General features: G+C 43.9%; 2 protein-coding genes across 3 annotated transcripts in view; one reads left to right on the top strand and one right to left on the bottom strand.

The window, feature by feature from the left end:
• RRP1B (ribosomal RNA processing 1B) overlaps nucleotides 1-1,920 on the bottom strand; it is a 34,136-nt gene extending 32,216 nt beyond the window's left edge. Inside the window, exon 1 of the mRNA XM_045002603.1 lies at nucleotides 1,665-1,920. Coding sequence (XP_044858538.1) covers nucleotides 1,665-1,905 — 241 coding nt within the window. The 5' untranslated portion in view covers nucleotides 1,906-1,920. The remainder of the gene's footprint in view (nucleotides 1-1,664) is intronic.
• Nucleotides 1,921-6,308: 4,388 nt separating this feature from the next.
• Nucleotides 6,309-21,680, top strand: part of LOC123362208 (heat shock transcription factor 2 binding protein) — a 53,956-nt gene continuing 38,584 nt past the window's right edge. Inside the window, exons 1-3 of one of the 2 annotated variants that reach the window (XM_045002601.1) lie at nucleotides 6,309-6,433; nucleotides 9,484-9,634; nucleotides 16,852-16,955. In XM_045002601.1, the coding sequence (XP_044858536.1) occupies nucleotides 6,398-6,433; nucleotides 9,484-9,634; nucleotides 16,852-16,955 (291 nt within the window). In that variant the 5' untranslated portion in view covers nucleotides 6,309-6,397. Of the gene's footprint in view, nucleotides 6,434-8,392; nucleotides 8,577-9,483; nucleotides 9,635-16,851; nucleotides 16,956-21,680 lie in introns of those variants that run through there. The other variant, XM_045002602.1, reaches the window with a different exon arrangement.

Below are 21,680 nucleotides of genomic sequence, written 5' to 3'. Positions count from 1 at the left end.
CATAACCCTCTCCTTGGATTGTGGCGAAGTCCTGGACATAGTAAAAACATGCTTAGTCTCCACTAAGGGTATGTCTTCGATCCCCACTGGATCGATCAGCGGGTAGCGATTTATTGTGTCTAGTCTAGACGTGATAAATCGACCCCCAAGCGCTCTCCCGTAGATTCCTGTACTCCAGCACTGCGAGAGTCGCAAGCAGAGTCGACGGGGGAGTGGCAGCAGTCGACTCACAGCGGTGAAGACACCACAGTAAGTCAATCTAAGTACGTCGACTTCAGCTACATTATTCACGTAATATGGCCTGGTATTGCTAACACTGATGGGACTGAATTCTGTCCACACTAGCTATACCAAGACATTTTCTAACAAGTTTGGTACAGTCATATTGTAAATGGGTGCTCCCATGTACAATTGAAGTGTAGACCCTATTGAATTGTCAGGCAGAAAACATGTAACAGCTATGAATTACACCCATGCATCTCAGGGTAGGTCTATACTGCAATGGTACAGCTATGGAGCTGCACCTGTGCTGCTGTAGTGCCATAACGTAGATGCTTCTGACACTGATGGAAGGAGTTTTTCTGTTGATGGAGTTAATCCATCTCTCCGCAAGGAAGTAGCCAAGTAGACAGAGGAATTATTTTGCTCACCTACCCGCATTTACACTGGGGATTAGGTCAGCATACCTACAGCACTCAGGACACAAAGTTTTTCAGAGCTGACATAGCTAGGTCGATCTAATTTTTAAGAGTAGATTAGGCCTCAATCTGTTGTCAACTCTAAAGCGCGTTGTCACTTAATGTTTCCTCAGTCATCCAAATAGGGTGCTTCATTTGCGAGCTCAAATGCTTGTATCCATCTGGCAACCATAACTGGGTTACATGCAGTTTCAAAACAAATTCAATGAGCAAGCTTAAAAAATTCATTCTGATTCTAGGGATATTCTGTGTTCAAAATGGGGAGTCTCTCTGAAACCTGTAATATTTCTAAAGCCACAAGAAATGTAAGTGCACCCACTGTACATATGGTCCATTGAGGAAATTTAATTGTCCATGTTATAGTACTTGAAGTCTCTGTGCTCTTAAGAGCTGCTAATCATCCCCTCCATATCTGTAGAACTATATTTCAGGAAAAATGCTTCCTGTGGTAAAAGTCAATTAAAATAATATAAAATAAGGACATTGGACACACTAATCCTCCTTAGAAAAGATGGGAGAGTACAAGACATCCCACTCCCGTCTGAGCTGCAGCATAGCTTACTCTCTACTAATTTGGCCCTGCTGTACCACACACCACGTGCCAACCCCACATCTCCATTCTCAGAGGCTCCCAACAACTCCACGTGCCTCTCACACATTCTGTGACTCCACTTCCTTTTCCTAACCCCACTGGCCCTCAGCAGTCTGCTGCCAATCCCATATGCCTGCCCTACTACCCTCGTTCACTAATGTCAATGCCTCCCATCGCACCATGTGCTTGCCTCAGCCGCTCCGACCCTTACCCCAGTCATGTGCGTCTCCAACGTTCACCGCGTCTCCGCAAAGTTGCCACTGCCCCCACTACTACTCGTCTCCCCTACCCACCCTGGGGCTGCCTGCCCCAGCACCACGTGCCTGTCCCACCGCCGCCGCCGCCCAGCACCACGCGCCTCTCCCAGTCTTTACCCGCCGGGCTCTGGGTCCTGAGGCTGATGTAGCCGCGCAGCTTCTTCACCGCCCGGTCCCGGCTCCGCTTCTCGTTGGCGGCCAATCTCTGCGCGAACTGGATCTCGGGCGGCTGCGCGGCGGCAGCAGCAGCGGCAGGCGCCATGGTCCCTGCTCCACCATCCCCCCTCGCTCCCCCTCCCTCTGCTGGGTAGAAGGCGTCCCTCCCGCCAGGCCGCTGGAACCGGCTGACGCGTTCCATCGAACGCCCGCTGATTGCGTCACAATCGCTCGCTGTCGCAAAAGTTCTAGGTCTCTCCGGGGAGGGTTCTGCTCTTAAAGGGCTAGTAGTCACTTGGAAAGGTGCTTCCTCCTGCGGGGAAAATGTGCCGGTTGCAGTTTGTGCCACTACACAATACGTACATTTTAACGATCCCCTCCAAATGGCTTCCGTAGAAGCGGTGCCCAAAGTCCCCTCGCACTTTTGCTGGACACAGATGCTTTTCAGAATATAAAGCACTAGCTCGTCCCCGCGGCCACTGGGCACTGTGTTGCTTGAAACTCTAGATTAGTAGATAGGGTGACCAGATGTCCCGATTTTATAGGGACAGTCCTGATTTTTGGGTCTTTTTCTTATATAGGCTCCTATTACCCCTATCCCCGTCCTGATTTTTCAAATTTGCTGTCTGGTCACCCTATTAGGAGAAACAGCTTCAGGGATTAGTAAACATGGACTGAAAAATCCAGGCAAACAAATCCCACATGTGAAAAGTGAATGAGTTTAAGTTTTTGACAGAAATCTGAAAGCCCCTCTTTAACAAAAAGCATTCCCCTACAATACTAATGTTTATTTTAAACATACTAGTCATCTCTTTGCTTTGTATCAACAGCTTTGACCAGCACTGTCAACTCCCATTAAGGTACACAAGTATTATTATTTCCATTTTACAAATGGGAATGTGAGGCAGCAAGCAACGTAGGTCATTGCTACAAATGGATCTATACAGGTGATTCATGCCTTCCTGTCTCCAACTATTGGAGCGGGCATCACCCACACAGAATAATTTTCAAGGTCAGGAGGGCCTTGAATTACACAAAGTCAAGTAAGAAGTCTGTGGTAGGAACTCAAGCTGAATTTAGATCCCCTGAACATCAGTGCAGTACCTTAACCACAAGACCGTGCTTTCTACTTTGCAACTACATGGTGTTTTTTAACTTCAAAATGTTATATGGAAAACAGAGTCTGTATATGCAGTTACAATGCCAAATCAAGGAGAGACTGCCTGGATCTGTTCTTCTATTCTCATAAAATACTGCAATATATTATCAGCCCACAGAATCCAAAACGCCCAGCCCCAATGGGAGTTGGGCACCTAAATACCTCTGAGGATCTGGACCAGAGTTCATAATTTGTTACAATGGAGACTTTTGCCTGCAAAAACAGAGACGGGACACTTGACATGCTAATTTTTCTACATTCTTTCAACAGCACATACCTCTGATTTTTTCTTTCAGACTACTTATTTTTCTAATCTTCCAGATATCATGCCATACACCTTATGCAAGTAAAATGTCTGCAAAATGCTTTGAATATTTACCTTAAGTAGTTAATTTGTTTGGGGGGAGCTAGATCAGTTCTGGAAGTTACTCTGCTAAAAAATGACTCTTGCCACGTGAAAGCCAATAATGAGTTTTTTATTTATTCATTCAGGGACTTCATCCTGCAATAAATTCTGTGTGGCTAGACCTAGCTACAGGATTGGGGCCCAGCTAAAGTTGTAGCCCTAAATGTTTGTAACAAAAGAATGAATTCTGACTTTTACCCAGAGCTTGTGACTACCTTCTGCTTTAAGGCACACAATCAATTTTAAATTCACACTTCTGTTTGAAAATGTTTATATATACACTATAGTTACAAGTAATATCTAAGATTACTAGAAATGACAGAGGAATAAACATTTTTTTTCCAGCTTGCTTACTTTGTGCATTTGACAACACTTAAGGCTCCATCCTACAAGCTGTTCCACGGGGTCAGATCCCTGTGCCCATGTGGTTCCCATAGAGACTAGTGGAACTCCATGCAGACACAAGAGCCCAGCTATGTAAAATGCAAAGAGGATGAGAGCCTTGTTTCCCTGTTGTCTGTGTAAATTTTTCACAAACAACAGGAAAGAGAAAAGTGTTGTAATTATATTTTTAAAAGGTGTAATGGTGATCTGGGAAATTACAGACCAGTAAGACTTACATCTATACCTGGAAAATTATTTGAAACAATGATTAAAAAACAAACAAAACACCTGGAAGGTCATGGTATGATGATAGGGTCTAACCAGCATGGTTTCTACACAGGAAAGTAATGTCTCACTAATCTCTTACAGGTCTTTGAACACGTCAGTAAAGCAGTGGATAAAAGAGAACCAGATGACAATTTATTTAGATGTCCAAACAGGTCTTTGACAAAGTCACACACAAAAGACTATAAGAAGCTAATCAGTCACGGGATAAGAGGCAAAGCATTGTAATGGATCAAAAATTGGCTAGGAGAAAGTAAGCAAAGAGTAGGATTAGTTGGTTTTCCTTAGCATAAAAAGTTAACAGGGTGCCTCAAAATTCCAGAGTAGGCCCTTTAGTATTAAACAATGGTCTGGAAATAGTGGTGAGAAGTGAGATGTAAAAGTTGCAATGACAAAGTTATTTGGGTTAGTCAGGAACAGAGAGGACTGTGATGAACTTCAGAGAGACATCAACAAGCTAGGCAAATAGGCAACAAAATGGTGAATAAAATTCAGTATTGATAAACGCAAGCAATATATACTGAAGGGAAAATTTATTTTATACATTGTATAGAGTCTAGATTAACTCTCTCAACCCAGGACAAGGACCTGGGAATCACTACGAATAGTGTGATGAAGCCCTTGGCTCAACGTGCTGCAACATTTAAAAAAAACCCAAAATGTTAGACTGCATAAGGAATGGGATAGTGACTAACAGATTATAATGCCTTCATATCAATCAAAGTAGTGAGATCTCATCTAGAGTATTGTATGCAGTATTAGTTACCCCATCTCAGAAAGGATATTGTAGAACTAGAGGGGTGTTCAGAAAATGATGAGGAGAATAGCTGGAGACATGGAAAAATTCTCATGTGAAGAGAGATTTAAAAGATTGGGATTTTTTATTTTAAAAAAAGGAGACAAGAGAGAACATAATAAAAGTATATAAAATAGAGAAGCTAAACAAGGCCCAAGACAACAAGGAGTTCGGTGGCACCGTCAAGACTAACAGATTTATTTGGGCATAAACTTTCATGGGTAAAAAACCCACTTCTTTGTTGCATCTGAAGAAGTGGGTGTTTTACCCACAAAAGCTGATGCCCAAATAAATCTGTCAGTCTTTAAGATGCCACTGAACACCTTGTTCTTAAGTACAAAGGAACATCCAATTAAGTTTAGAAGTGGGAAATTCAAAAAAACTATAAAGGGAAATACTTTCCCACAGAGTATATAATTAGGCTCTGGATCTCATTGCTACAGGGTCTTTGAGGCCAAGAACTTAGTAAAATTTAAAAAGAGAGATTGATGGACAATTATTTCAAGAATATGGTAAACATTTTGAAAATAATATTAAAGTTGATGTTTCAAGGCTTAAACCAATTTTTTAGCTACTAGAGACTAGGATGAGCACTAATGTGGGACAGGGCAGATTATCCCACATCTGCCTACTGCAAGCGCTCTTACATTTTGCTCTGAAGCATCTTGTGCTGTCCAGTGTCAGAGACAATACTGGACTAGTAGGCCCAGAGACCTGATTCAGTATGGCACTGGCACTCCGTTACCACTACAAAACTGATTTTTCCTCCGTTGGTATTCTACTGTTGAGAATAGCCCACTTCCACTTAATTGAATGGTCTTGTTAGTGCTGGCCCCTCACTTGGTAAGGCAACTCCTATCTTTTCATGCAGATGGGGGGAGAGAGAGAGAGTGTGTGTGTGCTGTATTTTCCTCTCCATGCATCTGATGAAGTGGGTTTTAGCCCACGAAAGCTTATGCCCAAATAAATTTGTTAGTCTCTAAGGTGCCCCAAGGACTCCTCGTTGTTTTTACTGATACAGAATAACACAGCTACCACTCTGAAACTGGACATCAAACAGCTGCACTTTGCAGAAAATCCAAGTTGCCTGATTCCATTCCTCTTCCCATTGACTTTACTTATTGTTAATAGCTAAACTCCCACTCGCCTGTTTGTTCCTTTGGTGCTGAAACCTCCATAGGCATCAGTAGCCACCTAAAAACCATAAAACAGCCCCCAGCACCAGTCATCCCTATCCACGCCGTGGCAGTGCCCTTGCCCAGCCCAAGCACAACGGGCACTAGCATTAGCGATAGGGCAGGTCCTTATACCAACCCCCCGCAAACGCTCCCCCTTGATTGGCCAGCGTTGCCCACCGTCTGCTCCCCAAACACGCGCTCGCCCCCCGCTACCGAGCTCGCCCAGGCACGACTGGGGGCGCCCACGCGCAGCGCAGCGCAGCTCCGGGGTGCCCCGCCCCTCAACAGCAAAGAGGCTGCCCCCTCCCCCAGCGGGCCCGGCGCCCACGCGGCCGCGGCCCGCGCTTCCAACCAAGCCCGGAACCCGCTAGGCTCCGCCCATCGCCTACGTCAGACCGGGAGGGCGGGGCGTTCAGGGGAGTCACGTGGCTGGTGGCGGCGCTGCCCAGTTCCTCGCGCCGCGCGGCAGAGAGCGAGGCCGGCGCTATGAAGCGGAGCGCGCGCCCCGCAGGGGATGGGCAGGTAGAGCGGGCGGCGCCACCCGCCGCGCAAACCCCGGGGAGGGGGCAGCGCGGGGCCGGCCTCGGCCTCCCGCCCACATCGGGGGGGGGCAGCAGCGCCCTGACCCAGGCGGTGCGGTGCGGGGAGGGCCAGGGGCGCTGAGAGAAACGCCGGGTAAACAGTCTGCCCCGGGGAGCGGTGGCCTTACTGCCTAGGGGTGGAGGTGGCTTTAAAGTGGGGCAAGAAATGTTGCAGGGTGGTTCTTGCACATGGGATTTGATCTTACCCAGAGCTGAAGAAGCGCTGTAAGCTCCAAAGTCTCTCTCTTGCCAAAAGAAGTTGGTCCATTAAAAGATATTACCTCGCCCTCCTTGTGTCTCTAGTTACTTATGAAGCAGCCATTGCCACATAGCATCTAGGCACCACTCGGTACCTTCGTGCGTTAGAGCAATAATTAACCACGTTTTACAGATGGGGAACTGAGACACACAGTTAAATGATCTGCCCACTATCGCACGGGGAAGTTTGTGGCAGTGTCAGGAATTGATCCCAACAGGTCTTCTGCGTCTAGTGTGGGGCCTTAATCACAACACCATCCTTCTTTCCTTGGCAAAATAGTCTGTATCTAGTTACTTTCTTTTAAAAAAAATATTCCAACATGTGGGAGGTTTGAAAATACTGAGTGGAGGGAAGAAAATTAAACTTGGCTGTTGTAACTGTCATGTTGTATGAGATGAACTATATTTACTGAGAGAACCGTAAATTAGAATTTTCTCAATTTAACATCTCAATCCAAATGTTCCGATAACAGGCTTTTTTTAATTTAGTGTTCAATATGAATATATCCATCTTTGATGCCAATTCCAAATTGCTTTCTATTTTTCTTAAAACTACTGATTTGCTGTTTCATCCTTTGATCACTTATCTACCCAGTCCATTGGTTGGTCACACTGTTCATCTAAAGTCTTGCTGCCCCATTTATCTTCCCAACCCTCTGAGTCCCTTGAGATTTAATTCATTTTAATATTATTTATTATTTGTAATATGGTAGCACTTAGAGACCCCAATGTTGTTGCAGGGCACTGTACAAACATATGATAAAGAGATGCTCTCTGCCCTGAAAAGCTTACAGTCTATTGTTACATAGTAACTTTCACACTATGTAAAGAATATTACTTTAATATTTTTTATTTTCACTCTCTTGCCTGAACCAGAACAACTGGGATTTTGTTAAATGCAAGATAGCACAGGTGTGTTTTTGAAGTGGGGGTGGTGGTCGGGGGGAACTGCAAAAGAAACAAAATGAGAAGTAAAAATGAAGGGAAGCATAGAAAAAGAGAGAAGAGAAAGAGGAGGAAGCAAGCAACCAAGAAGGGAGAGGAAATAATAGAAAAAGGTGTGGGAGAAATACAAATACCATAGGTGTTGTCCTGATAGTTTAGTGGCAATGCATACTTGGAATGACCCTCATCCAGCTGGCAGTGGGAATGTTGCAGAGGCAGCTTAGCACTATAGGGAAAAGGCTGCATGTATAGTTCTTTAGCAACCCCTTGTGGCTGACTGAAGGAAGTTTGTATGCAGTGTTGTAGTCATGCTGGTCCCAGGATATTAGAGGCAAGGTGGGTGAGGTAATATCTTTTATTGCACCAACTTCTGTTGGTGAGAGAGAAACGTTTTTGAGCTTAAACAGAGCTCTTCCTCAGAAGGAAGTTTGACAGGTTTGAGGGGGAACTGTTTTCATTAGAGGTTTCTTGCCAGCATGGTAGTTGCTGGTTTATTTTAAACATTAACTGACCAGTGTGGGCACGCAGCTGTTAGGGCAGGTGGATTTGCAAGGCATGAGGTGATAATCAGTTGCCTATCTATTTGCAAATTTTTCAGGGTTACTATCTGAACATCTCTGACTAGTTTTGGAGGGGTTTTAATAGTGTACACATCAAATAAAGATTGGGGGATTTCAACATATTTCTAGTTTTGTGTCCTTTTTGGTAGGTGAGGTAGTCCCCATAATGCAAGGTTCTTGGAGAGGGAGAAGGGGGGAAATTAAGGTTCCTGGAAGGATGTTCCCTCCTGTCCCCCCTAAAAGGAGCAGAATTTAAATAAAAAGGGGAAATAAGAGGGGAGAGAGAAACAACAAGAGAGACTTGTGGAAATGGACAGGATTGTAAGTAAAAAATTAGACACATATAATACAAAGTGATCAGAGTAGAAGAGAGTAAGAAATATGTTGCTTCATTTTAGGGAGAAAAAAATTGTGGGTTTTTTAAGCACCCAGTCTAGTTGTTGGATGTAACATAAATATTATAATTGGATTGGTGGTTGAAATAGCAAAATATCACTCAGAAATTTTGCAATCCTGCCTTTCGAAAGGATGTTGGAGAACAGATATTCCAAACAAAGAAAACTGAATCTCTTAGTGATAACTCTTGAATGTACAGCAGAGGTTTCAAGACAGTGCAATGTGCACCTTCACCTCTGAGATTAGAGTTGAGTCCGCAGTTTATTTTGGAATTGAGATTTTTTTAAATCACAGGTTTTTTTTAAACCAGAGCTAATTTTCTCAGGCTGCAGAGTAGAAATGGATGCTATAGTAATAGTTAGGTACAAGAAGAGGAATTACATGACTCTTACTGGTCGTAACTCAGAATTTAATTTCTTCTGTGTGTTTTTGGTTCATCGTGAATGTTAATTTAAGTTTTTTTTAATATTTAATTGATCTTTTCTGGTGAATAGAAATATTTCCAGTAGAAGAACTATTATAGCAACATGGCTGGGGGGTTGTTCAGAAAACTTTTGAGTTCATTTAAAACTATGAAAGGTGCAGCATAAGCCTTAGGACATTCTAAAGACAGTAGTTCAGCATGTGTATGACACTTACTATTTTCAAAGTCCCATGCTTTAAAAGACCACTAGATAACATTTCCTTTCAAAATAAAATTCTATACTTCTGATCTGAACAGATATTGAATGCAGGGAGATGCATTTGTGGGAGTGAAGGATGTGTAACTAGAATACAAATGAGAGAATATTGCGGAGTAACAAAGATATCTGTGGTCTGTTCCATGTTTCAGAAGGCTGAGACCAAAGAGGAATTTGTTAAAGTCAGAAAGAGAGATTTGGAGAGACTCACAACTGAAGTGATGCAGTTACGAGACTTCCTACCTAGAATACTGAATGGAGATGTCTTGGAGAGCTTCCAGAAATTGGATGTTATTGAAACAAGTGAGTTGTACCACATTAGCAGCAATCATAAATACTTCAAACACTGTTTAGAACAAACAGCCCAGTTTGTACAAATGGCTATAGATTTTTGTTGACACATTCTGCTTAAATATTTTGTTAAAGGATAACCCTGGTGTTTTTCACAATTTCAGAATTAACTAGACATATGTCAATCAATTACATTTTTTTTTTAATTTAAATTAGTTAACTGAAGACAAAACCTTTATTGACTCACGCACGCTACCATTTTCCTATCAAAAGACAAAGGAAGAGAGATTGGGACAGGAAGAAACTCATTCTGCACTGAAAACCATGAGAGAAGTGCAACAGCAGATGAGGCTCCAAAGAAATTCGACCTTTTTGAACTTAAGGCATATCTATCTGCTTCCCTTCAACTTTATATCACAAACTCGTCGTCTTTTTTTTCTGCAACCCCTTTCCTATCCAAGCTCCAACAGCTGTGGAGAAGAACTGAGGGAGACCATCAAAGAGGGCCAAATAGTAGTAAAGATGGTGCTGTCAGTGGCTGTTGATGCATCGTACATGGTTGCCAGATCCATGGTCATGGCCAGTACACCTTGTAGTGGGGTGGTTACCCCGCTCCTGCCCTGAAGGGCTTAAAGCAGCCTGGCAGAGGGCTGTGGCAGAGCAATCAGGGCCCAGCTGGCCCTTCTAAGAGGGCAGTGGTCCAGAAGCAGGGGGGAGTCTCTCTCTGTCTCTAGAGAAGGATGAGCCTGGCTGCTTAGGAGCTCACAGGGTACCTAGAGTAGAGCAGGGCTGGGGGAAGGCCAGAGGAGTGGGGGAGCTCTGGCCTGGAAACCCCCCAGGCTGCAGGCCTTATTAAAGGCCCAGAAAGGTACTGGGGTTGCAGAGGGCAGCCCAAGGACAGGCAGAGGCAGCAGGTCTAACCCCCCCCTTGCCTGTGATGAGTGGCTTTTACACTGCAGTCTGCCCCAGTGAGCGGGGGCTAGATGGTGACTGGCAGTAGCCCACGACTGAGGCAAGGTGGGTTTAGAGTGTTGGGGGGTCCCCCTGGGTGGGGAGACCCTGAGACTGCGGGGGTATTGCCAGGGGGCAGCACCCCAAACACAAGGGGCACCGGGTCCTGGGAGGGACACGAGGGCCAGTGGCAGTGGGACACCAGCCTGCTGAGGGCGCTCCAAGGCTGGGAGAGCTAATTCCCTGGACAACCATCAGGAGGCGCTGCAGGGGTGAGTCACGTATCGTTACAAACCTACATGCCTCTTGGTTGCAGACATCCGGTATTCCAAAAGAAGTACAAACTTCTATAAAAGACTTGTCCTTCAAGGAGACTTCAGTAACCAGATGGATGAAGTGCTCCATTCCTTCAAAGATTCAAGAGCTCTGCTGAGGTCAGTAGTAAACTGTTCTCCAGTACCATACTATAAGCTGTTCCAATACCAGCCCCTACACGACAAAGAATGCTATTCTACCTCCATAACTGCCAAGCAGAATAACCATCTAGGAAACAGCTTATTATTCCAGAAGAGACCCGTCATCTTCCATTGTGCACCCAAATCCCTTTCAGAGGCAGCAGGCTTGATGTGAGTGTTGGGAGCCTCATCAAGAGCAATCCAGAGTTGATCATCAGAAGATGCTTTACTCCCTTCCTGGGGGTGTGGCCAGAGATCACTGCTGACAAATGGGTGTTAAACATCATTGCCCACTGCTACCCCATCCTCTTTCATTTTTTGCACCTTACCTACCACCTTCTACTGTCCCTCTTCAGGGACCCTTCTTGCGAGTGCCTGTTACAGAAAGAAGTGGCCTCTCAGAAGCCACAGAGAAGGTGCTGCAAGAGTACAGGGGTAGAGGCATGTGCTTTTAATTCTTCCTTATTATGAAAATGAAAATGGGGTCTTCGTCCTATCCTACACCCGAGGAGACCAAACAAATACGTTCACTGCCTCAGATTCAGGATTTTTCATCTCTTCAGGTTCAAGATCGGTTTGTGGCTCTCAACTCACAGGACAGACTTCCACATAGCCACCATCTACCTGGCCCACAGGAAGTACCTGAGATTTACAGTGGGGCCTACTCACTAACAGTACAAAGTATTGTTATTCCGGCTCTTCACATCATCAAGAGACTTCACAAATGCCTAACTGTGGTAATGGCAGCAGTGCACCTGAGAAAGAGGGTCATCCATATCTATCCATGGCCAGATGATGAGTTAATTGGAGGCAGCTCACAACAAGAGACATTGACAAGTTTCAGTTATAGCCTCTGTCCATTTTCCCAGCTGTACTTCCGGGAAATGTCCCTGTGGCCCACCACCTCCCGCAGCTCCCATTGGCCGGGAACGGCAAACCACAGCCATTGGGAACTGTGGTGGTCCGTGCCTGCAGACAGTCAACGTCAGCAAAATGTCTCACAGTCCGCAATCAGATTACCCTGATGGGCCGCATATGGCCTGCGGGCCGCAGATTGCCCACCTACTAGCCAGAGAATTTATGTCAGTGTGGGACCTCAGTGTTATTCTCTTAAAACTTATGGGGCGCACCCCCGGCTTTTGAGCCTGTCTCCTACTGTACTCCATCCACCATCTCTCAAAACAATCTTTTTTGGTGGCCATCAGCCAGCAGAGTGAGTGAGCTTCAGGCACACATGACTGAACCCCCATACACATTGTTTCACACAGACAATGTGATACTGGGACCTTATGAAGATTCATACCCAAAATGGTTTCTGAGTTCCAGTGTAGTCAATCCATTAACTTACCTGTGTTCTTCCCAAAACAACACTCAAGACAAAGGGAGAAGAAACTACACAGTCTGGATGTATCCAGAGCCCTTTGAAATTATATTGACAGGAATACATTTTTCAAAATGTCTTCTGATCAGTTTTGGCTACAGCTGGTTGTTTTATCAAAAAGTTTGTCAAACTGGATAACACAAAGTATCTTGACATGTTACCATTTGGCTGGTGTACCTCCCCCACCAAATATTAAGGCTCACTCCATCAGAACTCAAACAACATCTTCTGCAATTGCCTTATATTTGTCAAGCATTATTCCAAATTTGGGAGAGCAGTACTCCAATTTTGATTTGACTGACACAGCTGTTACTCCTCATTCATACCATCTGGAGAAGATACTGTTTGCGAGTCACGTACAGTAGGATCCACGCTGGCACATACTTGAAGAAGAAAGAATAGATATTTACCCTACAGTAACTGTGGTTTCTTGCGATGATGCCATGACCTGCCTCCTTCCCTGCTTGTCAGAGTCCTCAGCAGCACAGGCTTTGAGTTGCGAGGGAAGATTGCACACCGTCTGCCCTTTATGTCTTTGTGCAGGAGCATAAGGAGGCACAAGGTGCATGTGTAGCCCTGACAGTCACTGCTGTTCAGAAAACATTCTGACCTTGTGCGCAGGAGGGGCATGTGCACTTACAATAGGATCCACACTGACTGCAGCATTTCAAAGAATCACAGTTACTGTAGGGTAAGTAAATAATTCTTTCTTTGTGTGGCAGTAAATAGAGCCACTTTAAGAACATAAGAACGGCCATACTGGTCAGACCGAAGGTCCATCTAGCCTAGTATCCTGTCTTTCGACAGTGGCCCAGAGGGAATGAACAGAACAGATAATCATCAAGTGATCCATCCCTTGTCACCTATTCCCAGCTTCTGGCAAACAGAGGCTAGGGACACCTTCCCTGCCCATCCTGGCTAATAGCCATTGATGGACCTATCCTCCATGAATTTATCTAGTTCTTTTTTGAATCCTGTTATAGTCTTGGCCTTCACAACATCCTCTGGCAAAGAGTTCCACAGGTTGACTGTGTGTTGTGTGAAAAAATACTTCCTTTTGTTTGTTTTAAACCTGCTGTCTATTAATTTCATTTGGTGGCACCTAGTTCTTGTGTTATGAGAAGGAGTAAATAACACTTCCTTATTTACTTTCTCCACACCAGTCATGATTTTATAGGCCTCTACTATATCCCCCCTTAGTCCTCTCTTTTCCAAGCTGAAAAGTCCCAGTCTTATTAATCTCTCCTCATACGGCAGCCATTTCGTACCACAGTCATTTTTGTTGACCTTTTCTGAATCTTTTCCAATCCCAATATATATTTTTTGAGATGAAGCGACCACATCCTTACGTAGTATTCAAGATGTGGGCGAACCATGAATTTATATAGAGGCAGTATGATATTTTCTGGCTTATTACCTATCCCTTTCTTAATTATTCCCAACATTCTGTTTGTTTTTTTGACTGCCGCTGCATATTGAGTGGATATTTTCAGAGAATTATCCACAATGACTCCAAAATCTCTTTCTTGAGTGGTAACAGCTAATTTAGACCCCATCATTTTATATGTATAGTTGGGATTATGTTTTCCAATGTGTATTACTTTGCATTTATCAACATCGAATTTCATCTGCCATTTTGTTGCCCAGTCACCCAGTTTTAAGAGATCCTTTTGTAGCTCTTTGCAGTCTGTGTGGGACTTCACTATCTTGAATAGTTTTGTATCATCTGCAAATTTTGCCACCTCACTGTTTACCCCCTTTTCCAGATCATTTATGAATATGTTAAATAGGACTGGGCTCAGTATAGATCCCTGGGGGACACCATTATTTACCTCTCTCCATTCTGAAAATGGACCATTTATTCCTACCTTTTGTTTCCTATCTTTTAACCAGTTACCAATCCATGAGATGACTTTCCCTCTTATCCCGTGACAGCTTATTTTGCTTAAGAGCCTTTGGTGAGGGACCTTGTCAAAGGCTTTCTGGAAATCTAAGTATACTAGATCCATTGGATCCCCCCTTGTCCACATGCTTGTTGACCCCCTCAAAGAATTCTAGTAGATTGGTGAGGCATGATTTCCCTTTACTAAAACCATGTTGACTATTCCCCAACAAATTTATGTTCATCTATGTGTCTGACAGTTTTGTTCTTTACTATAGTTTCAACCAGTTTGCCGGCCTGTAATTGCTAGGGTCGTCTCTGGAGCCACTTTGTTCTTTCCCAGTGAATTGTGGACACATGGAGGGAATTGTAAGACGGCACTGGAGAAAGTTTTTAAAATTATTTTTTTCCCTTCAGAATTTCACAGTTCGTTATACAAATATAAGAGAAATTAATATTTAAAGTGATTATTCAGTTGACTAAGTGGTACTCTATGTTCAGAGAGGAGACCTGGTCCTGGTCTCTCATTCTGCAGATTGCAGTGAGTGAGATTGTCTTATGAAGACAGCCCACCTAGTGATGCAGGCTAGTTTGAAGTGGCATGGGGCTAATCTCTTGATTTGTTAGCATTATAATTGTGATGGGTTGGATCACAGAAACCCCCTTGGGGCTGCCAATTGATGTGCCAAGACTACTTCTGCCCCTGCTTTCCCTGCCTGCTTCAGACTCCAGCATCCTGTCTTTTTGAGCCAGACACGCCAGTTTGCTCCAACACAGACCCAGGGTCTGAACCACATGCCCCAAAGCTGCAGACTTAACTGAGAGCAATTTAAGAAGTGTTCCTGTCTTTAACACTCAGATGTCCAACTCCCAATGGGGTCCAAACCCCAAATAAATCTGTTTTACCCTGTATAAAGTTTATACAGGGTAAACTCATAAATTGTTCGCCCTCTATAACACTGATAGAGCGATATGCACAGCTGTCCCCCCCTCCAGGTATTAATACATACTCTGGGTTAATTAATCAGTAAAAAGTGATTTTATTAAATACAGAAAGTAGGATTTAAGTGGTTCCAAGTAATAGCAGACAGAACAAAGTGAATTACTAAGCAAAATAAAATAGAACACGTAAATCTATGTCTAATACAGTAAGAAAACTGAACACGTAAATCTATGTCTAATACAGTAAGAAAACCTCACCCTCAGAGGAATTCCAGTAAGCTTCCTTTTACAGAATAGTCTCCTTCCAGCAATCACTCATGCCCCCTGTAGTTACTGTCCTTTGTTCCAGTTTCTTTCAGTTATCCTTGGGGGTGGAGAGGCTATCTCTTTAGCCAACTGAAGACCAAATGGAGGGGTCTCCCAGGGGTTTAAATAGACTTTCTCTTGTGGGTGGAGACCCCCTCCTCTCTCCTATGCAAAGTCCAGCTCCAAGATGGAGTTTTGGAGTCACATGGGCAAGTCACATGTCCATACATGACTCAGTTTTTACAGGCAGCCGCCAGTGTTTACATGCTACCCTGAACGTCCTCAAGTAGACTTCTTATGTGGATTGGAGGCTTCCAAGATTCATTGTCCTTTAAGTGTTTCTTGATTGGGCACTTAATTTGCACATTCCTTTCTCAAGAAGCTGACCAAAAGCTTTACTAAGGCCACTTAGAAATCAAGCAAGTACACAGCAAATATTCATAACTTCGAACACAACAATGACACATGCATACTAATAGGATGAATATATTCAGTAGAGCATAACCTTTACATAGATATGTTACATAGCATATGTAGCCCAAAACATATTCCAGTTATATCATATATACATTCATAAGCATATTTCCATGAAGCCTTATGGGGTGCAACATCACAATAATAATTTGCACTTGAGTTCTATTTATTACAGCAAAGCACTTTAAATAAAATCATATTTCCAATAAATCTGGAGATCAGTTTCTCTTATTTAACTGTTTTTCTTTTTTCTTTAAAGCAGTCATGGATCAGTTTTAGCCAGCACTATAAAGATATGCTTAGCATTTATCTAGTGTTCCACAAACATTAATACATTTGGAGCGCTTGTACTACATTTTTAAATTGTTCACATACTTCATACCCTGTAGATTAAATCAACATTTACTTCTAGTTGGTGTTGGTATTTTCCTCATCTTTGCCACTAACATTGAGGGCAAAGACTCTAGATAATTTATGAAAACTAATAAAAAAATAGAAAATGAACAATATTAAATATAAAGTTACTGTTCTGGGCAAAAGGGAGCTGAATTTCAGCATAGCTTACTGTACCCTTTTGTGGTCAGGTAAGAGATTTGATCCTTCACCGTGAATTCTCATGTATTTCCTGGTTTAAATAAAAAACTTCATGTTAATTTAATAGGTTTTTTTGTAATAATTGTTTAATAATGTGACACATGGTTATAGTCCCAGTTGGCCACAAGGAGGAGGCCTGACACAACCAAATATTAAAGCAGACTTTTCATATTGCATTTGGCAGAATCTTCATAGGTAACTGCTTGTAACTTCTTGTTTAATTTTTTCAAATTGTATTTTGCAGACATGGAGAAAAGAGAGCAAGAACTAGAGCAGGTAAGAATGGATTGTGAACACTTCAAAGCCCGTCTGGAAACAGCCCAAGCAGATTGCATGGGGGAGAAAAAGGTACATTTGTTCACAAAAAAGTAAGCTATGATCTGTATGCTTGAGTTTTAGTAAGAAGTGCAGGGAAATACCAGTCCAGCACTTGAACCTTGCAAGATATCTCTTCAAGTATATGGCTTCTGGACAACCTGGAAAACTGTTGGGCATTGAGTTCATATAGCCAAATAATATGTAAATTGTGCACCTAAAAGTTCTAGCGTTAATACTTTTTGTATGAAAGATTGTTCTAGACTAGAAAGAGCCATATTATAAGAGTAGTAAAATGAAACACAGCTGCAGTACTAATAATTATTTGAAGCTGAAATCTTAATGGGAAACAAATTGACACTTCTGTCTGGATTTCTTTACTTCTTGTTATAAATGTCTCTAAAATAACTAATTACGTATTATTCCCATAAATGGAGTTGGGGGAAAACTAAAAATGTTTGATAATTGTGTTCAGAGATCTCTCCTTTTTTTCAAACATAAAATTACACCTGAATTGGTATAATAAAGGGATTGTCTCTCGGTTATATATGTATATATTGCATAGTCTACATGAGGTTCAAAATAATTTGATTTTTTTATATTGTATGTGCCACAATTGTTATATGTCACAGAATGAATTTAGGACAGTTTTGTCCTTAAATATGAATTTCCTTAATTTTTTTTTTAAATTGACTCTTTTTGAATCTGGTTCAACACACAGCACTGCAAATCTACATAAATGTGCTCTTTGTACCAAGATTGAGAAACACACTGCTTGGGTGTTCTCAAAGCTTGTTGCAAGATCTTTTCAGCTAGTTGACATAAAGAGCTGTTTGGAGGAATTAGTCCCTTGAATTTAATATAACATTTCTATAATATGTCTGTTTCAAAAGGGAAAATACATAGAATATAACACAGGCATTGCTATGCACAAAATATTGAACAAAACCGGCCCCAGGACCGACCCTGGGGGCACACCGCTTGATACCGGCTACCAACTAGACATAGAGCCATTGATCACTAGCCGTTGAGCCCGACGATCTAGCCAGCTTTCTATCCATTTTATAGTCCATTCATCCAGCCCATACTTCTTTAACTTGCCAGCAAGAATACTGTGGGAGACCATATCAAAATTTTTGCTAAAATCAAGGAATAACACGTCCACTGCTTTCCCCTCATCCACAGAGCCAGTTATCTCATCATAGAAGGCAGTCAGGTTAGTCAGGCATGACTTGCCCTTGGTGAATCCATGCTGACTGTACCTGATCATTTTCCTCTCCTCTAAGTGCTTCAAAATTGATTCCTTGAGGACCTGTTCCATGATTTTTCCAGGGACTGAGGTGAGGCTGACTGGCCTGTAGTTCCCCGGATCCTCCTCCTTCCCTTTTTTAAAGATGGGCACTACAGTAGCCTTTTTCCAGTCATCCGGGACCTCCCCCAATTGCCATGAGTTTTCAAAGATAATGGCCAATGGCTCCGCAATCACATCCGCCAACTCCTTTAGCACCCTCGGATGCAGCGCATCTGGCCCCATGGACTTGTGCTCGTCCAGATTTTCTAAATAGTCCTGAACCACTTCTTTCTCCACAGAGGGCTGGTCATCTCCTCCCCATGCTGTGCTGCCCAGTGCAGTAGTCTGGGAGCTGACCTTGGTCGTGAAGACAGGGGCAAAAAAAGCATTGAGTACATTAGCTTTTCCACATCCTGTGTCACTAGGTTGCCTCCCTCATTCAGTAAGGAGCCCACACTTTCCTTGACCTTCTTCTTGCTGCTAACATACCTGAAGAAACCCTTCTTGTTACTCTTAATATCTCTTGCTAGCTCAGAGGTGAGCAAACTATGGCCCGCGGGCCACATCTGGCCCATGGGACCCTCCTGCCCGGCCCCTGAGCTCCTGGCCTGGGAGGCTAGCCCCTGGCCCCTCTCTACTGTTCCCCCGAAGCCTCAGCTCGCCCCGCCGCCAGCACAGTGCTCTGGCCAGCAGGGCTTGAGAGCTCCTGGGGCAGCTCAGCTGCAGAGACGGGCCTGATCCGGTGCTGCGCGGTGGTGTGGCTGGCTCCAGCCGGGTGGCGCGGCTGTAGTGCTGCCAGCCACTGATACTCCAGGCAGCGCAGTAAGGGGGCAGGGAACAGGAGGGGTTGGATAGAGGGCAGGAGAGTTCGGGGTGCTGGTCAGGAGGCGGGGGTGTGGATAGGGGTCGGGGCAGTCAGAGGGCGAGGAACAGGGGTTGAATGGGGGTAGGGATCCCGGGGGGGCAGTCAAGAAGGAGGAGGTGGGCTGGATGGGGCGGCGGGGGGCAGTCAGGGGCAGGGGACAGAGAAGGGGTGGTTGGATGGGGGAGGGGTCCCGGGGGGGCATTCAGGAATGAGAGGAGGGGTTGGATGGGGCAGCGGGGGGAGGCAATCAGGGACAGGGGTTCTGGGGGCTGTCAGGGGACAGGGAGCGGGAGGGCAGGGGTCCTAGGGGGGCTGTCAGGGAACCGGGGTTGGATGGAGCAGGAGTCGGGGGGGGCATAAGGGGGCAAGAAGTGGGGTGGGGGCACGGATAGGGTGTGGGGTCAGGCCACGCCTGTCTGTTAGGGGAGGCTGTGCCTCCCCAAACCAGCCCTCCATACAATTCCAAAACCCGATGCCTGCCCCTGTTCTAGCTGCAACTCCAAGTGTGATTTGGCCTTCCTGATTTCACTCCTGCATGCCTGAGCAATATTTTTATACTCCTGGTCATTTGTCCAATCTTCCACTTCTTGTAAGCTTCTTTTTTGCGTTTAAGATCTGCAAGGATTTCACTGTTAAGCCAAGCTGGTCATCTGCCATATTTACTATTCTTTCTACACATTGGGATGGTTTGTTCCTGCATCCTCAACAAGGATTCTTTAAAATACAGATCTCCTGGACTCCTTTCCCCCTCATGTTATTCTCCCAGGGGATCCTGCCCATCAGTTCCCTGAGGGAGTCAAAGTCTGCTTTTCTGAAGTCCAGGGTCCGTATTCTGCTGCTCTCCTTTCTTCCTTGTGTCAGGATCCTGAACTCGACCATCTCATGGTCACTACCTCCCAGGTTCCCATCTACTTTTGCTTCCCCTACTAATTCTTCCCTGTTTGTGAGCAGCAGGTCAAGAAGAGCTCTGCACCTAGTTATGCATTATCTTTAGAGCTTGGTCCTCCTGAAGTTCCAGGAGTTCCCTTTCTACAGCAGATGTTTCTGTGACCACGGTTTTGGGAATCAGACAGCCATTGTTGATCACATCAACCATGAAAGGGTTTACAAGAAAGGCGAAGCAGGATCTCAGCTTCTGCAAGTCTTCAAACCTGACCTGAAAGTATCAAGCAGTCCTTGTCAATTACCTCTGTATTCCTCAAGTTTGTGATCTTCTTCAATTTCAGGGAATGTTTTTACCCTACTCTTGAGTTGGGGAAAGTGGTTGAAGTATCTTGACACTATGTTGCTGAAGCTTTAACCTGTTCTGGAAGCTGAATACTGCCTGAGTAAAGTCAGAAATAATCTTATCCTTCCCTTGGAGTGCCAAATTGAGAGTTTGCAGATGCTGCATAATATCCGCAAAAAATATGAGATTCTGCATCCATTGCTCATCTTTCAGTTGTGGATAGGAAATTTTTCTTCAAGGAAGGCATTGAAAGGCTCCAGCAGTTCCACAAACCTATTTAAGACATTGCTGGTTGATAACCATCTCACAATACAGTAGAAAGAGATGTCATTAGATTTGTCTTCAAGATCCAGCTCTTCAATTAAATTTTTGAACTGTTGATGAGTCTTCACATTCAAACAGATGAAATTGACAAATTCTAGGACCGTTTTTGTAATATTTTTGTACTTGAAATATGTGCCTGTGAGATGTTCTCAGTAGATGATAAAATGAACAGGGAGAAACTCTGGAAATTTGGGATTGCTTTTCAAGAGTCCGATAAGGCCTACTTTTCCCCCCTACCATGGCAGGTGCTCCATCCATTGCTACATTGACAAGTTTATCCAATGGTACATCGGCATTTGTCAATGCTTTGACAAGTGCATTCTTTATGTCAGCACCACGGGTTGTTTCTTCTAGCGCCACTGAGTCCCAACATTTCTTCTTTCACAATTACATCCACGGAAACATAGCGAACAAATATAGCTAGTTGTGGTCTATCTTGTATATCACGGATTCATTGACAGGTGGAATGCTAGAGAATTCTTTAGATCGTTTTGCATCTTGCATGCAATATCAGCACTGATCTGCCTCTCCGTAGGGTGGCGCGAAATTGGAATTTGCTTTATTGGTTGCTAAAGTTTTGTGTTACTTGGATCTAAAATTGCAACCACTTCTGCGGTATTCTTAACAAATTCTCCATCACAAAGTGGACATTTAGCACAAGTGATATTCCATGACATAACAAAACTAGCTTTGGTCATTGTGTCAGCTTCCTTACTGAACGCAGAAAGTAGTAGACTGTTTAGGCGTGAGTTTAATGCAGTTAGCTTGTTCCTCCTTAATTCTGATTCAGGAGGGTATTTAGACAGAAAGTTGTTATGATTAGTTTTGTAGTGAGGTTTCAAGGTGCTCACTTTGTAGTGAGTGAGCAATGCACTGCAGATAAGGCACTGGGGTTTCCCACCTCTAACGGTGGATGCAAATTCTTCCTCCCATTCTGGCTTAAAACTTCAGCTTTCTTCATACTTGTGTTCCTTACAATTTGAAGATGTCATTGGCATCCACGAAATTAATGGAGGGTTAACACTTACATCTAAAACTATTGAAATCTGA

This window comes from Mauremys mutica, chromosome 1 (genome assembly GCF_020497125.1).
Source record: "Mauremys mutica isolate MM-2020 ecotype Southern chromosome 1, ASM2049712v1, whole genome shotgun sequence".
NCBI classification, from domain to species: domain Eukaryota; kingdom Metazoa; phylum Chordata; order Testudines; family Geoemydidae; genus Mauremys; species Mauremys mutica.
The sequence above is the reverse complement of the archived record's forward strand: the minus strand, read 5'-3'. Positions and strand labels throughout refer to the sequence as shown.